The sequence below is a fragment of the Nestor notabilis genome, unplaced genomic scaffold, assembly GCF_000696875.1.
Source record: "Nestor notabilis isolate BGI_N333 unplaced genomic scaffold, ASM69687v1 scaffold6761, whole genome shotgun sequence".
Taxonomy (NCBI): domain Eukaryota; kingdom Metazoa; phylum Chordata; class Aves; order Psittaciformes; family Psittacidae; genus Nestor; species Nestor notabilis.
In genome coordinates, this window is record NW_009913249.1 from 5,873 (window position 1) to 23,313 (window position 17,441).

The window sequence follows — 17,441 nt, forward strand, 5'->3', positions numbered from 1 at the left end:
GGAATATAGACAGGGGAAAAAAAACCAACCCAAGAGATAGATTTTGACACTAGCACGTGCATACCTCATGGTAACCACCATCCATCAGCTACATTCACATACAAAATCTGTTTTAAATCAGAGGGAGTCAGTTCATACAATTGATAGAATAAAAAGGCCTGATACCACAAACCAAATACTGCTCCCTCTGCAAAACAGAGAGGTCACAACATCCCTGTCTTGATTCCTTCATCTACACCATACATAAATTACCTCCTGGAATCCTTGCAGAGATTAAGGACCAGATTTCAGCAGCCTTCCACCAACTAAGCTCCTATCCTGACCTGACCCAGTGCAAGTCTCAATACCATGCAGGGTAGAAGAATCAGTGCCTAATCTGAGAGGATCTAGAAAGTACCTTGAAGATGAGAAAAGCTGTGTAGTGCTGCACACTGCCATTACAGGATTCTTGGATTCATCTGAGGGGAATGAACAGATGTACAGGCAGACAAACTGGCAAACTATAGATAAAAAGGCAAATAGAGAGGCTTTAAACCTGCTATTTTTTTCCTCAGCACATCTCCACATATATAAAATAACCTTGATCTCCTATTGTACAAGCATAGACAGACGCATTTCACTTCAAGGGATGGGAAGTGTCAGCCAAAATGAAGTCCTGGTACCCAAAGGCAAATGCAAAGTTTCAGAGGTCTCATAGAGCACTACACATCATCCCAGAGACCTTACAAAGAGCAGCACAATTCGTGTTTCTTAGGAAATATTCTCTATTCGATCTCCAGAAATATCAGTGACTCAGAAGTGGGCCCATTCCAGCAGTTTTAGACCTGCTGAAGCACATGGAGGGCAGAGGGAAGGTGGGAAGAGCAGCTGAGGTGGTGCTTCCTGTCGGCATCCCAACGCTCACCCTGGAAGCTGAGCTGTGGTAGTTGCCAATGTGCCTTCCCAGCCCAGGGAACAGCAGCTGAACCCACACAGCCTGACACCCCTCCACTGGAGAGGCTCCTTCTGACTCCCATGGGTGCAGCCCAGCCCCAGACAGCAATAACAGCAGCAGCTACAAGTCCTCCTGCATCTACTCATGGTTTGTTCCAGTATAAACCCAAGGACATCTGTCCACTTTATATACATACATGAACAGCTGAAATGGTCTGGAATGCTCACAGGTTAGAATGCACAGATCTATACAATATTACACCTGTCAGAAATCAACGTAAAAAAGTTGTACAGCACATGATACAGTCCCTCTAGCTGCCAAAAAACATTTACTGCAATCACCATATTACAAGAAGTCATCACTAACATACCATAGAGAACTATTTCTTTTTCTTTTACATAATCATTACTTATATAGTCATTTAAAAAATCACTTTTAAACAAGTATACAATTTTCACTTTATAATTAACTGGTTAATAAAATTCTGTGCAAAACAAGCCAGCCTCTAGAATTAAGTGAATTTATTTATTCATTTATTTATACAAAAAAAAATAACACAAAAAAAGAGAGTTCTTTCAGAAATGTGTCTCCTTTTCTGTAATGGTTGAAATGGTGCCGTCTCCTTTCAGTTTGGCATCGCAGTCATTTATTGCTGCAATGTAGGCTCCTCCTCCAAGCTTCCCTCTCATTTTCAGATCTGAGCTGGGTGTAGTCAGCTTTCTGAATTTCTAAAAAATTGGAGAAGATAGGAGTAATTATTTTTGCCTTGATGACAGACACACATTTCTTAAACAGACTATCACCCCCTTTCTTTTGCATTTCCACTTCTCATTGCCCTCTTCCAGGTACATCCAGAATTCTGCACACCCCACAATTCTTTACAGATCTCACCAGACTGAACATTAGAGAATGAAGGTGAAGACAAAGTCAAGTGAATTTTCATGCTGATTTCGAGTAACATCCCCTGCCATAAAGCAGCTCAGCTCCATGCTCTGGGTAAGGCCTGTTCTGTGGGTGCATTATGTTTCTCATGGTATAGTCAAAGGATATACACTGAAAAAATAAACAAGAGACCACCAAAGTGTATTGAGCTACAGTAAAGAACAAAAAGAAGATGTGTGTTCATCCAAGAACTTTCTCTTTTCTAGCAACATTGCTGCTCTCAGCTGGGGAGCAGAGGTGTTGCAGGAAGTTGGCTTACTGAGAAGCTCCCAATTGTGACTAAAACCCCCTCCCATGTTCATGTACAGAAAAGAGAATAACCTGTCTGCAGTGCTTCAGCTGGAAACAAAGTGTATTTACTTGCAGAGACAGGGAAAGGTTGATGCATTAAGGAAATAATGTTAAGGTTTGTGCAAAACTTCCTTTTTGACATACAAAGACAATTATATTGCAGACAATTAATTTCGTGGCTCTATAGCCACAGCAAAGGTTTCCCAGGTAGTCTCCGGGCCCTATTTAATTGGCTTAATGGAGTCATTTCAACATGGACTGCCATCAGCCAGCAAAATAAATTGCATGTTACCTTCTCCATTCAGGAATGCAGTACCTATTGCAAAGAGAGGTACTCAGATACATTTAGATAGGAGATAGGAGGAGGCAATACAGATACCTACTTGCACTGACTAGTATGTAAGGAGCTTCTGATGACAGAACTAGGCTTTTCTGCAATATGAGAAATCCCAAATGGCTGAATTAGGTTTATATTCTTGTTTCTTCCATTATAGATAGTCATCTTCACTGTCTTTCTTTGAAGAAAAGGTCATATATTTAATAATCTTTGCCTCAGCCTGGATCTGAGCTAACCTGATACCAAGTGTTAGTAAATGGCACTGAATATTTCTTTCTGCCTGTACTTCTCACTTAGAGAACTGTTATCAGGAAAACTGTCCACAAGACGTATGTGAGGTTTGCAACCCAGCTCCTGGAGGAAAATCCTACCAGCACAAACATTAGGTACCAAGGCCATGAAAGAAGACAGCTGACCAGAATGAATGGCTGGTACTAACCTTCTTGAAGGATTTTGCTGATGTTACAGGCATTTTAAGCTACAAATTGAGCAGAAACAGAGCTCCTCAAATCTATAGTATTGTTTAGTTTGCCACAAACTGTACATTCAGAAGAAAAGAAAGAAAATTCATATCCCTCTTTCCACCAGTGACTGAAAGACCTAACCCAAGTTGCCACCAGAACAGGCATGTGGCATTGCTTCTTTGATTAAACTGCGCTTAGTCTCTTGAGGTGAGGGCTCACACTCCTTTCCCATTTCTGGTTTTGGTATTATTAATCTGAAAATGTATCTTACCTCTATGAAAGTGCCTTCTGTCTTCCACAGCTTAATGCAGATCCACAGGGGGATACAGATCATGGAAGAGAGCGCCATCATCCACCCTATGCCATAGCCCCAGTCAGGGTATATATAGACATTGTTGTATTTCAGAGGCTTGTATTTCACCAGGAAAAAGATGAAGATTCCCTGAAATAAGCAGAGAAATGTATTAGTGGTATTTGACAAAACACTGCCTGTGGAACAAGAAAATAATTGACTGTTTAAGCAGGGCTGGTCTCCCTAAAAATGGAACGAAGAGGTAAGCTTTTCAGTCAGAGAAACAAAACAAGCAGCAGTGTCTGCTTTTATGCACAGCTTAAATAACATGTCTCAGTAGCTTCCACAGAAACTAACAACCTTTCAAGTTTAAATCCTGTTTACCTCTTGATGACAATAAAACCTGCATTTTGATAGCAAACAGTACCTGGGCAAGAAAGATGAAGCTTTGCTCCCTTGAACCAGCTGTGATTAAGTAACACAACATCTCTCCAACCCGTCATGATGAAAAAGGAAAGCCAGCATTTTCAGAGTTGCCTTAATCTGCTCTCTGTGTTTGCAGTTCTGCAGGCCAGCTCTTTGATCCTCACAGAAGCTCAAATACAGCTGTCTAAATTCAGCAGGTGTCTCATCAAGCAGTTTGGGCTATTTAAGTTTATGAAATATAGAAAAGCTACTATAAACTTTCTCCAAAGTGGTGAAAAGAGTGTACAAGAGCAAGAGATACTAAGTTCATTTATGAGTTGGTAAAAATGAGTCAGAAAGGTACCCAAGTTTGTGAATGAGCTGGCAGAGCTCAAGGGAACCTGGATCTCCAGATGACCCAGCATCTGTGGGTTTGCATCTGCTATCACTTGTGTTGGACAGCTGGAAGGTTTTAGCATCTAATCCTCAAGCACTTGTGGATCAAACGTATGGACAAACTGGTCATGCTTCTTTTGTAATTTTGGCCCTGTTGTGTAGCCACAGCAGATCCCCAGAGTTGGCACCAGCACTGCTAAGGCAAATTCCTTCCCCTTCTTCATGCATATCAGATGTGCTTTTGGCCACTACTTTTGCTAGAAGAAAGAAACTGTCCTGTCTGAAAAATGTCTACTTAACCAAAGAGAGAGAAGGAAGTAGGCTGGAGCAGCCAAGAAACCAGCATGAGTCTGGAGGAGCTTGAGTTACGCGGGATAAACACAAGGTGTAGTAGAGATGCAGTGAAAAAAAGCCTCCATTGTACTGGCAAATGTTCATGTAGGGCCGTTCCTATTACTGTGTATACTAAGAGTTCCCGCAACTCACACATTTAACAGATCCTACAGAGTGGTTTTTAACTAGGACCTATGCTATGAATCAGGAGACTTTCTCAACTGTTGTGAACTAGTAGCAGCAGCAAAATTCTGAAGGTAAGCACAGAAAATCCTCCTTGTGTTTAAACCAAGTTCTTTGAATGCTCTGTACTTACCGCGCAAATCCCGGGAGTTAAAACCATCCAGCACCATTTGATCAGTGACAGTGGTTTGTACCCAATCATGTCTTCAATGTTCTCATAAAAGCGATTGCTGCCTGCCCCAGGAAACAAATGAAAAGCAGATGTAGAATGGACATGGAAGAGGTTGCACAGGTCAGTATTCAAAACATACAGAGAACAACGGCGTTTCTGACAGAGCAGCGAGGGCTGAAGCTGTGTCTTTCCCTGACACTTACATCTCTGTCATCTGTTCCATACTTGCCACAGAGATTGCTGCCCACTGTGGGACCATTGTGAGTAAAGAAGTGGTCCAGCTGTCAAACAGAAATGGCTTCTGGGCACTAACAGTCTGAGCGAAGCCAGTTAAAGTGTATCTGTATGCTACAAGCTTGTGTGTGACTCCCTCTACAGCTGGGGACATGGGAGCTGAAGGTCATACTGATAGTCTTATGTGTGCAAAACCTGCTAGAGCATGTAACCATGAACATCCACAGTGGTTTGCTCTTGGCTTTGCTGACAGACAAGCAGCAGAGGTAGGGACACTGCTATGTCCCTCCCTGTGGTAATGAGGCAGGAATTCCAGCTTCCCTGGATATACCTGTGACTGTCAGCAGTGGAAGGGAACATGCCCGGGGGAAGGAAGGTGTAGGTCAGTCCTGACAAGGACTAAGGGGAAAATAAATAAATAAATCTATTTCACTATTTCTGTTATTTAGAGTGGGGAAAAAAGGCCATACTGATTTATGGTAGGGCATGGGGACGTGGAGAGCCCCATCCCATAAGGGTACAAGGCTTTCACACTGCTTTTATACAAACAGAAAACTTCCATAAAACCTGGAACCTCAGCAGTTTTCAGCAACTCACCATAAACCCAGCCTATGCAGACACATTCAAATATGGCAACAAAGAGAAGGCACATGCCACTAGCTGCATAGGAGTCAAATAACTGAAAGACGTACATCCCACCCTGGAAGACAAAACCAGATAAAGGAATAAAGCTATTGTGTTGGCACCAGTGAGAGTATTCCATAGGAAATATGTCTTTAATTACACAGTCAATCTGTTGGTTCCCTGGCAATCTTCCTACTGAAGTTGGGTTTCCTTCCTGAACAAAGAATATTCATTTCTCAGTGATTTCTTATTGTGAAAGATTTTTGCTTCCATAGCACTTAAGATTATTCCCTTGAATGACAGTTGAATAGCAGACATTTGCTTTAACATAGTAAATGCTGGAGTAGAGAGAACGACATCTGACTTGATTCCAAAGCGCTCTCCTGTCTCCCTGCCTTTTTTCAGCTTCATTTGTTATGACATCAAGCTGTAGACCTCTACAGGTGCTTTTCAACTCCAGACCACTGCACATGAAGAAGCAGGGTCTTGGTTTTGTATCTGTGCTATTCATATGTAAAGGAATTAGTTAAAATATGGGGAAAGAAGGCAAAATCTGTAGTTACTAGAATCACTTTCCAATGGCATAGGGACCATAAAATGAATAAATCAACCTATAAAGTTTGGGTGTAGCTCACAGCCTTTAAGCCACATTACTGAGTCGTTACTGACACCCTCCCAAACCCAAGCATCACCCTGACTCCAAGCAAGCCTTTAAAACATGTTTTCCTAACAAGTTAAATTGGTCTCCAGATGGCTTTACAATAGCAACCTCTGCACTTCCAGAAAGGAGAGTGTCGTGGTTTAAGCCCATCCGGCAACTTGGAACCACGCAGCCGCTCGCTCACTCCCCCCCTTTTCCTTCCTCCCCCCGCTCCCGGAGGGATGGGGAGGAGAATCGAAGGAATGTAACTCCCATGGGTTGAGATAACAGCTCTCCAGTAACTAAGGTATAATACAAACCACTACTGCTACCAATAATAATGATAAGAGGAATAACAAGGGAAAAGGACACAACCGCTCACCACCCACCGACCGATACCCAGCCCGACCCCAGCAGTGATCTGAGCCTTCCGGGTGACTCCCCCCAGTTTCTATACTGGGCATGACGTGCTGTGGTATGGAATACCCCTTTGGCCAGTTTGGGTCAGGTGTCCTGTCTCTGCTTCCTCCCAGCTTCCCCTCCTCCCTGGCAGAGCATGAGACTGAGAAAGTCCTTGGTCAGAGTAAACATTACTTAGCAACAACTAAAAACATCGGTGTTATCAGCATTGTTCCCAGACTGAAAGTCAAAAACACAGCACTGCACCAGCTACTAAGAAGGAGAAAAAATGACTGCTGTAGCTGAACCCAGGACAGAGAGCAAGCCCAAACTTTGTCCTGCACCAGGACGGCATCCCTGCACCATGCACACTGCACTATCAACATCCTGCCATCCTCTGAAATCAGTAGTGCCACAATAGCAACCAGCAGACACAGTGTGGCCCTTGGCCACTAAAGTGGCCTGGCTCCCCTGGACCAACCTTCAGATTAGGAAACTCTTTTTTCTCTGCCTCGCTCCCTGACACAGGGAAGCTCTAACAGCCCATAGGAAGCAGACTATGGGCAGAGGAGAGTGGGGATTCTGCCCCTTTCTCTTGAGGTCTTGAGAGGAAAACTGCTGATACACGTCACTCTGTAAAGCAAGCACTAAGCTACTACCAAGAACCAAAGGGTCCCAGAGTCCCCTCCCAACCTGGGTACCAGACAAAGAAGTAGCAGAGGTGTTGTATCATGAACTGATGGATGGGCTGACACTCTCAGAATGATTTAGAACATCCCAAAGCAAACACCCTGGTTTGTCTGGATAAAAAGATTTATTTCTTTTATGCTTTGTTTCTGTCACTCTTCCTGAAGCAGTTGCTGCTCAGAGATTGGCTGCATTGACTGACCTGGCCTGGTGACATACAAATCAAAGATGTTTTGGTTTCCTATCTTCACTCTACTCCATCTTCTTGATTGATCTATTAATCCAAAATGTACTTGTTTTCAGGCAGGTCTGCCCATAGTAAGCAAGCAGAAACCATTGTCAATAGAGCTGGTTGGCTGGTGCAAAGCAGATGGAATTTCCTTGGCTACATAAATTGGATTAAAATATTTCCTAAGCCCAACTGAAGAACTGAGGACACATTCCACATTTCAGCTGTTCCACAATAGTTGAGAAGAGTGTCTCAAGTATTTTGTGGTCACATTTCTGACAGTGAAATGTGGGTATGGCAAATGTTCTTGCATTTTACCTGCTATGATTATAAACAGAAGCCCATTCCCTTTTCTCTGCAGCAATACAACAAAGCACATCTTACCTCAGTTAACATTATTAGGCCGATGAAGTAGGACACAATGGAAAGGCCAAGAATCAACAGTTCTCTTCGGTAGCCCCTTCGAAAGATTTTTGGGTACATATCTACAACAGCTGTCACCAGGCTTTCAACACACACGAACTACAACAAATGATAGGAAAGTACAAATGAAGTATGAGTCTCATCTGCTTTGGGATTTGGATTTGCTACAAAAACACTTCAAATGTCCTTCGATGTTCCCATCAGAGAGACTGAATGATCCCTGGGGACACTCTATAAGGAGAAGCTCAAACTGAGAGGAACATAATTTCAGAATTAAAAAGACCAAAGCTACAGATTTCCAGACCACCACCAAACTCAAATTCCACTAATATTACCCCAGAATGCACTTGCCCTGCAGCAGATGGATTACATAAATTAAATCTTTCAAACGTGGCTTGAATGGGACTTCAATACTGTACAAACCATCCATAGGATTGCAGCAGAACTGCCCTCCAAGCACCCAGCACTTCTGTCACTCACAGGAGTGAGCTGCAGTGCTGTGCACCTTCTAGCACTGCTAAAGGAGCTGCAGGGGTTTTGGAGAAGTTCTCTCCCTTTTACAGAAGAAAGAAGTTCCACAAAGCTATTAAGTGCCCAAGACAAGTACAGCTAAGGAAGGAGGGAAGGGACATTCTTACTAACTTTGAAAATCAGCAGAAAGCAAGAGGCTTCTCTCTCGGGGCTCTGGAGAAGGTTTCTAAAATAGGCACCCAAATGAATGGCCAGTGGTAGCCAATGTGAAACCTGCTTCACTGCAACAGTCAGGAGAAGAATTCAGAAAGTGCCCATTTTAAAAGACTTTTAAAAGAATTGTTTGATCAGGAAAAGAGCAGTTACAAAAATGTTAAATTTAATGTCATGCAAAATAAGCAGTGAAGGGTATACACTTAAGAATATACTTATTCTATAGTATACAGTCATAAACTTTCTGAACCAAGGCACGCTGAGAGCTGAGCTGCATGCTAAAACTGCCACCTACTTTACCTTGTTCATCAAACAGCTTTCATAATTTTGATTGTCACATAGGAAGAAAAACTTCTATGCTGTCACTTTGCTGCAGAATATGACTACACATTTCTTGCTTCGGTATCTTGAAGTATAAATACACCCTAGGAACTTACACTAGCACTATCTGATATTCAGTTATAAAATTCATTGCAAAGTGCTTCAAAAATGGGAAAAGAAGGCACACTGGTATTTACTGATCTGTGAATTTTAATCACCCATACTTAAGTTCAGACGGGTGGCAGTGTTCATAATGAAAGCTGTAGTCAGGCTGAATCAGTGTCACAGGAAATCATAAAGTAATCTGCATCACATAAGATTTAAAAGATTCAAAATAAGAAACTTGAATGATGGTTTTATGCAAGGGACTAGTTAGGGTTCATTCTTTCATCAGGTGAGATGCTGCCATACACATGCTAGGGAATCTGACAAAATACTTAAATAGCATTTGTTTCATACCTGACTATCTAATCCAAGGAATATGAGCATCATGAAGAACAGAGCTGCCCACAGAGGAGAAAGAGGCATCATGGTAACAGCTTTAGGGTAAGCAATGAATGCAAGTCCTGGTCCTGAAAAGGAAGAAAGGAAATAGCTTACACTTGTGTATTGGGTCTGGCTGAGACGGAGTTAGCTTCCTTCCCAGCAGCCTGTGGAGCACTGTGGTGAGGATCTGTGAGTAGAACAGCACTGCCAACAGCAGCCTTGGGGCTGCCACAGCACCCTTTATTAACCTCTTTATCTGGAGCCATCAGTGCTCTCCCTTTTTCGCTTCCTGTCCCCTGCCCCGTCCCACTGGGGCGGGCAAGTGCGTGACAACAGTGTGGAAGCTCAACTGCTGGCAAGGGTCAACCCACCACAACCTGACTGTTCTTTTACGGCAGATTAGAGAAGCTAAATACAATATTAAACAACTTGAAAAACTCTACATCTCCAATAGTCTAAATATTTGGTGATGAGGCTAATCAGTAATGAAGACTTGCTTGGCATATCAACACTGCCTACATCCTGTCCAAATGTTTGAAGGTCAAGAGGAGTACCTCTGCACTCCTGCTGCAGTAACTTCAGTGAAAACGTGTCAGCTGAACAACAGCACACTCCAGCTGTTGCATTTAACAGTATTTACAAACTCCTATAATTTCCAGAGTTGCTGTAGTCTTTTAACCTTTCTCTATAAAGTTTCTATAGTAGTCAAAAGCCAGTTGCCTTGAGGGCTTTAGGAAAGGAGAAGTCTTTTCCATGATAGCATCAGTGAAGCTCTGCTTCACAGTTTTCCTGCTAACCTTGACTAACTTCATGAGAGTCATTTCTCCTCTCAACTGTTCAGCATTATACTGCTTTCCTTTCTGGTGTCCCTCCTGTTCTTTTTCTTCTGCTGAGTTTTAAGTGATGCTTCAAGATGTGATATCCACAAAGGTGTTAAAGAGCAACTAACTTCCATTGGATGCCTATTTCCAAGGGGTGGTAATGAACATTAGGTGGTTCATTAAAAGCCTTTGTGCCTTTCTGGACTGGAAAAAAGAACTTCTATACTTAATCAACCAGAGTGTCTCAGTGTATGTCCCTGGGAGAAAAACTTTGTGACATCAGAAGATGGCATTAAGCCCTCTGACTGTTAGAATCTGTGTTTGGATAGTACACATTAAGCAAGACTTTGTGGCACTGACCCAGTGTTCTGACAGCAACCTCTGGGCGTTTTTCAGCAACTCTGAAAACTGCTTTTGGAACTTACCTGATTCTGCAACTTCTGCAATGGGCACGCCTTGCTCATAAGCCATAAATCCAAGAACTGAAAAGATAGCAAAACCAGCAACAAAGCTTGTGCCACTGTTCAAGCAGCAGAGCATGATGCAGTCTCTGAAAATATAAATAAGAAACAGTACAGTTGATGTCCAGAGCCTGGCTTGCTTCACCTACTGAGCAGTAGGACTTACAGCACCCCACACTGCAGGACATTAAGTTGCTCATTAAGAGTAAGCTCCCAACTGGTATTATCAGACAAGTGTAACTATTTGCAGGAAGAAACCATCATTATACCCATGTGTGTTTTAACTGGTTAAATTACAAACCTGTTGCTACTCACTCACTGCTCTTTGATAGAAGCTATAAAAACATGTAAAAATACTGTAAGAATGGTATAAAGAATAATTTCATGTCAGTAGTTGCAGTAATGTATTCCAGAGGATATGAACTCATTTATAAACTATATAAAGTTGGTATTAATTTGTTTCCTGGAAAAAAGCCCCTATGGTCAGATCTTAGCTAATTCTATTCCAATTACAGTATATGAGCAATATCTGTCCACACAAAGTACAATTTCAGTTTGGTTTACAGATTTTTTGTGAGAAGCTATGGTAACAAAAAGCACCAAACAAAGTCTAAGAAGTATGTACATGCCTAAAAAAGTGCCTGACAAGTAGGCAAAGACAGTGCAGATCTCTCAGACCTGTGTATCCTACACATCAAACAACGACAGTTACAAGGCCAAGGTGAAGAAATATTTCTTTCCCAGATTGGAAATGTCACAGTAGTAAATCACTGTGAAAAAAGGGAAAATGGTCTTGCAGCAAGGTGTGATCTTTCCCCAGAGCCCAGTGAAATATCCTTGTTCATCCTGCTTTCAGACAGCACTTGCGGCGTGACAGCGATGAGCTGGGCATGATTTATCCTGACAGTCAGCCTTTTAGGAGTGTTTGCTGTGAAAGCTGTGTACTTGAGAAAGTAATAATCTAACCTACATGCCTGAAAGTACATTAGGATTCCAAACCACTGAAACACAAGGCAAGCTTTTAGTTCTGTCAAGCCTATACCTTAGTCTGCTTTATTCCCATCCTAAATCTGAAGCAAATTTTTGTGCAAGTTACCTATGAGAAGAAATGACCCTGTAAAACCTAACAGGTTCTGAATCCACATCTTCAGTATCGAGTCCCATCTTTGTCATGGATTTGTAGTGACTTTTTGAGAATCAGAAGCAGTTCATATTCTGGAAGTCCTGGTACGCATTCCAGCAAAGCCCCTTGGCAGTCTGTGTATTTTTTAATCCTTTGGGGAGAGTGTGGGAGGAGAGATCCTACTTCAGTTGGATGGATCTGGCTGCTCACTGGTTGGACGATGCCTCTCATTTGGAACAGTGTGTTTTCTGCAGGTAAGATTTACCTTAGATAATTCCCAAGCTTCAGACACAGCCCAAACAAGAAGATTTTTCTTTTTATCAGGTGAAGGTTGTGGCACTTTAGTATTTTTCTAAACTAACGTCTTGCCAATCACCTGAATAATTCAAGACCTGCATCCCTTATCCTCTCCCTGCCTGGCCAGCAGGATACTGCTGAAAATTCATTCTGCCTTCTTTGAGGAGCTTTTTAGAAGAGCCCACAGAGCCTTTTCATCCCTCCGGTTACTTCCTTACCCTCAGGGATCCCCAAAGTGCATTCCTCTTTTCCTCTTGATAAAGGCCACATCTTCATTTCTGAACAGTTTAGTCCACTTGTTGGCAGTGTGAGACATGTCTCCTTTGTCTTCTGCACTCCGGTATCAACCTGTTGTAGTCAGGCTGACACAGGTCCCACCACAGTGCAGGCTCCAGGACACAGGATGGTGCTGGAGTGAGACCAAGCAGTGCTTCCCCTTGCAGGGATGCTGTGCAGTGTGCTGCAGGGAGCTGGGTCTGCCCTGCAAATCCAGAGCCACTTGAAGCAGGGACAGGAAGATTGGCCTCTTCTGTCTGCTGAGGCTGTCTGACTCTACTTACACTACTTTAGGCAGTAACATTTGGAATTTGGGCTGTCATAGCCAAGCAGAGTGCAATTTGAGTTCCTGCTAAGTTACTTTACACATTTAGATGCCAAAGTACCTGCACCTGCTGCTGGGTAGCTTTGCAGATATTCAGCTGGTGGATAGATTTGTCTCCATGGTTTTCAGTATCCTGGTTCCCTCTCTCTCTGGAGGGCCCCACTGTTTGGTGTTTCTCTGGCAGAAGAGCAGATTGTTGCCAAGATACTGAAAGAAGGGGTTTCCTAAAACTGTCTCCTGAACTCTCCAAATAAACCTGTAATTTAGAATTCAAATACTTACACTTTGTGGGGGATGAGGCTCTATTTGGGGTTCTTTGGCTTTTGGATTCTAGTATTTACTTTATGGAAAATTTAATTTTAATTCTCTGTCTGGATATCATAATGGACTCAGCATAATCAACCTGTCATTTACTGTCTTCTTTTAGAAGCTGTTGAATAGTAGGAAACCTAACTCACTAACTACTGATGAAGAAAAAAAGTATTGCTCATGGTCTTGCCCATGCTGGTAAAATAGAATGGGAATTCTGTGTGTCATGTCCTTTTGACATTGATTCAGGAAAGATTAAACTCTATTGAAGTCATTAGTAATTTCCTTACTGATTTCTACAAAGATAAGCAATTAAATACTGTCTATTCCTACTGTGCTCTAGTGAGGAGACAGTCAACTGTGGTAAAAGGAACATTCAGACCAAACTCAGGTGACTTTTAGTAACAATTCTTTGTAGGATTTTTTCTTAAATCAGATATTCACTAACAATCAAATATTGTACATACATGCAGTTATACATGTATGAACTTTGTACATTATATATGCAATTGTGTATACCTGTGTGTACTGAGTGGCTTCTGGCTCTGCAAGGGTCAGGTATGATCAAAAGGGATGAAAACACCAGATTTTGGAGAACATTTCCTCTGAGACAATTATATGAAACATTATAGATCTCTGTTCTACAAAACCCTGAGCATGTGCTTATCTGCAAATTGCTAAAGGCAAAGTACTTCTGAGTGAAGTATGTGGATGCTTCCACCACTGAAACCAAATGTAAAAGTGTGGAAGGTATTACCTGTAGCAGTTGTTGTTATAGTTGTTGTAGCTTCCCAGGGCTGTCAAGCACCCCAAGCAGATGGCATAAGAGAAAAATATCTGTGTTCCAGCATCCACCCACACCTGAAGACAGAAACAGAGTGGTTAAAAAAGGTCAGGGAGGAACCACCTTCACGATTGTCCTGCCTGCAAACCTGCAGAGGCAACTGTGCAGGGTAACAGTGTCCGGAAAAGCTCTTACACATCACAGCCTCAAACATGCCATGAGTTACATTGCTCTCTCTTTCCTGGTGATACAAATGAGGAGTAACTCAGCTAGTCTTTACAGGTTCAACCTAACCTAAGTAGGAAGAGACACAGAATTTCTGGAGAAAGAACCTCACCCAGTGTAAGTTCTTTAATGGATTTATTAACCCAACAGGGTGTTAGTAATTGAACCTGAATAGAATCTTCTGCATTGGTCTCATTCTTATTTGATAATTATTTATTCAAATTTAAAAATGTAATGCAAAAAAAATACTCTGAAGACAAAAGCTTCCATTCATAAATGATATTCAGATTAAGCTGGGAAAAGAGAAGGGGCAACTTATCAAGGGAAATGCTTTTTAGCAGTACTTAGAGGCCCCAGTTAAGCACCAGGATCTGGTTGTTCTGGTCACTGTACAATTAATGAATAAAAGTTCTATAGAACTTAACAAGTAAGTGGCTTTTTAATAGCATTATGGCAACGTTTATATCCTGAAGTGATGCAAATACTAAATTCTAAATCAGAGAAAAGAAAAAGCAAACCAGGAAACATGAGCTGACCCAGTGCAATTATTCTCCTCCCATTGATATAACATGCAATTTTGTTGACTTCATAAATACTCCAACAAACCAGTTCATTTCATTTGACTAGGGGCTGGGTGTGTTATCACTGGAGGTGAATATACTCTTTTAACTCCTGATCTTGCCATGAAAGCAATGTGAAGAACCTACATCAACACAGCTGCGGTATTATTTCCAATCCAATAAATTCTGACTCCTGGTTTCCTGGGATAAGAGCTCTGTAAGGTTGGGGATTTTAAAGCAGAGCAACCAAAGTGCTTTTCAGAGAAGTAACAAAACACTGACTGATAACCCGGGACAATAGCTGTGTAAGCTCAGCTACTCTAAGTTTGAGACAGGAAAGAGGTAATGCAGGTAATGATTTCATGACTAATAATAGTAATCAAATACTCGTAAGTATATGAAGGGGATGTATTTGTTTTACATGCAATCAAGTGGGACCTCGGTCTCTGGATTTGTTGAGAGTGTTTCTGTTTAGGACTAACATTAGGATCACATTTGATTTGCATCAGTGGCTTAAGTGGTTTCCTTGCTGTCATACCGAATAAGACACAGCTGGTTACATCTCAAAGCTTCACCACTTGGTAAGGAAAAAAAACTGCCCAGAGAAAGCCTTTTGACAGACAGGCTCTTTAACGAGAACAGAAGCTCCCAAAAAAGCTGTAAGTCACACAGGTCAACTGCGAATGCACAGTCCTCTTAAGCAGACACAAAAGCTAGGGAACTGGATCAGCACGTGGAGAATCTGCGCTTCCCTTCTGCCTCAAGTTCTACAGAAGCCATTGTGGCAGTGCATTGTCCAGCACTTAGATGAGCAATAGCCTTTCCTGTCGGCATTTGCCAGCTCCACACAAGTCTGATTATTCCTTGGACAGCAAGTTCTAGTGGAAATGGGGGCAAAGAAAAGCTGTACTCTGAAATGAGAACCTTCAGAGCTGCTGGAGAGCAGAGGACCATAGAGCACATTCCTCTGTAGAAACTTGCCTGTGTACCTAGCTAGAGAAAGATAGCATTCTGGCCATAAAGGATACTATTTCTGTCAATCTAAACAAGTCTCCTCTGAAGATCATGTCTTCTGACTGTGATTCAACATCACAAGTGGCAAATGTTTTTGACTTTATGAGAAACACGTTCTGTAAGCAAATGTTCACATCTTCTGTAGAAGTTCAATCAGATTGAAGAGCCCTTTTGTCTTTGGTGCACTATATGACATCAATCTAGAAATTCCAGCAGAACTTAAGGGCCAATGTTCAAACACAAAGAAGTCATTGTATTTACTGAATTGAAAAACAGCATTAGTTTAGGGTTTTTTTGGTTGTATACTCAGAGAACCAGTAATGTTGAACTTGTGATGACCATTAATATTTCAATTTCAGGTTTCTGAAATGGCAAAACCATCTACAGCTGATCAAGGAAATGGGAAATAGGGAAATAAGTTTAGAAACCACACGTAGATTTTTGGCAGCTGGCAAAACGTGAGCTGGACTAACTGTTGTATTTGCGTCTCAAGCCTACACATGTCAATGTTTTAAAACCATGCAGCTGATACTAGAGATCAGTTCTTCATCTCCTTGCCCCAACGGCTAGTGCCCATTTGACGTTTAGCAGCAGGCTGCAGTACTCATTTAGGGCTGGAGAATTCCTTGAGGTATATGAATTGTTATTAGTCTAAGTTCACACCCAGCCTCAGTCATTCACAAACTGTACCTCAGGGGAAGTTGTTCTCATTAGAACTTCTAGTAGGTACCGAGGGGCTGCTGCAGATACCACTCACTAATCCAGGTGTCACCATCTGGCTCCCAGCAACACAAGCATTGTCAATTATTTCTGAGTGCTCAATTAGCACGGCCTGGCTTACACTGGAAGTTGTACCATTTTCCAAGTACATGGAATGAACATAGCACAACTCTGCAGAACAATGGAATTCTGAAGGACAGAGACAAAACACTGCCAGGAAGCTGCAAACCAAGAGATCTGGAGCCAGCACTGGTGAGAGGCTGGGACAAAAGGAATATGTTTCTTTATGAAATGAGATGGGTCTTGATAGGTTTCCTGCATGAGTAAATTCCAGGGGAAAGGACCTGCACCAGAGAACACCCTGTTCAGGCTTTATAAACCTTTTACCTAGAAGATCCTTTGAGTAGACGCAATTAAGCCAGTTCACTAGTATGCACCCATAAATTTGGGACTGACAATGTGTTAAAGTCTTCTATTAGCTTGTACTTTAAAAGATGAGGTGTTTCTTCTTGTTTTCATATCTAAAATGTTTCCCTACCAAAACAAGATTACAATTACAGCACAAACCCTCTGTTTATTATACCCTAATGTTTAAAAAATCCAAACACCAAAGGGCAGACTCTTTATATCTACTGTGATTCCATGTTTTGCACCCATGGTACAGCCATTTTCTAGACGTGCAGGGCCCAGCACTACGTTAGCAATAGTATGGGCAAATAAGAGGAACACGAAGGCCAGTTCAGAATACAGCAGCACAGCTACTGCTCTGCCGAGGGGAGTACCTCCAGAGAGGACGCCTCAACCCCGGAGCCGGGGGAGCTCAGTGTCCCAGAGCCTCAGTTCGGAGCGGCGAGAGCCACCGAGGGAGCCTCAAGTCCTGGACAGGACTTGCCCAGGAGCCGCAGCTCAGCTGAGAGCAGGGACTCACAGGGGGCAGGAGTGAAGGCTCCAGCCCTCAGTGGGTAAAATCCCACCCCAGGGAGCGCGGGCAACCAGGAGCGCAGTGAGCAGGGCATAGCGCAGGCAGGGCAAGCAGGCAGCGAGCAGGAT

General features: G+C 42.4%; 1 protein-coding gene across 1 annotated transcript; it reads right to left on the reverse strand.

Moving 5' to 3' along the window:
• Positions 1 to 1,110: 1,110 nt before the first annotated feature.
• LOC104400099 (sodium- and chloride-dependent GABA transporter 3) lies at positions 1,111 to 13,949 on the reverse strand (the record flags this gene model as incomplete). The annotated part of the gene is made up of 8 exons (XM_010023107.1): positions 1,111 to 1,662; positions 3,240 to 3,410; positions 4,711 to 4,811; positions 5,581 to 5,683; positions 7,947 to 8,084; positions 9,450 to 9,562; positions 10,723 to 10,847; positions 13,846 to 13,949. Coding segments are annotated over 8 exons (1,008 nt in total), but the record flags the coding sequence as incomplete, so codon positions are not given.
• Between the last annotated feature and the right edge of the window lie 3,492 nt (positions 13,950 to 17,441).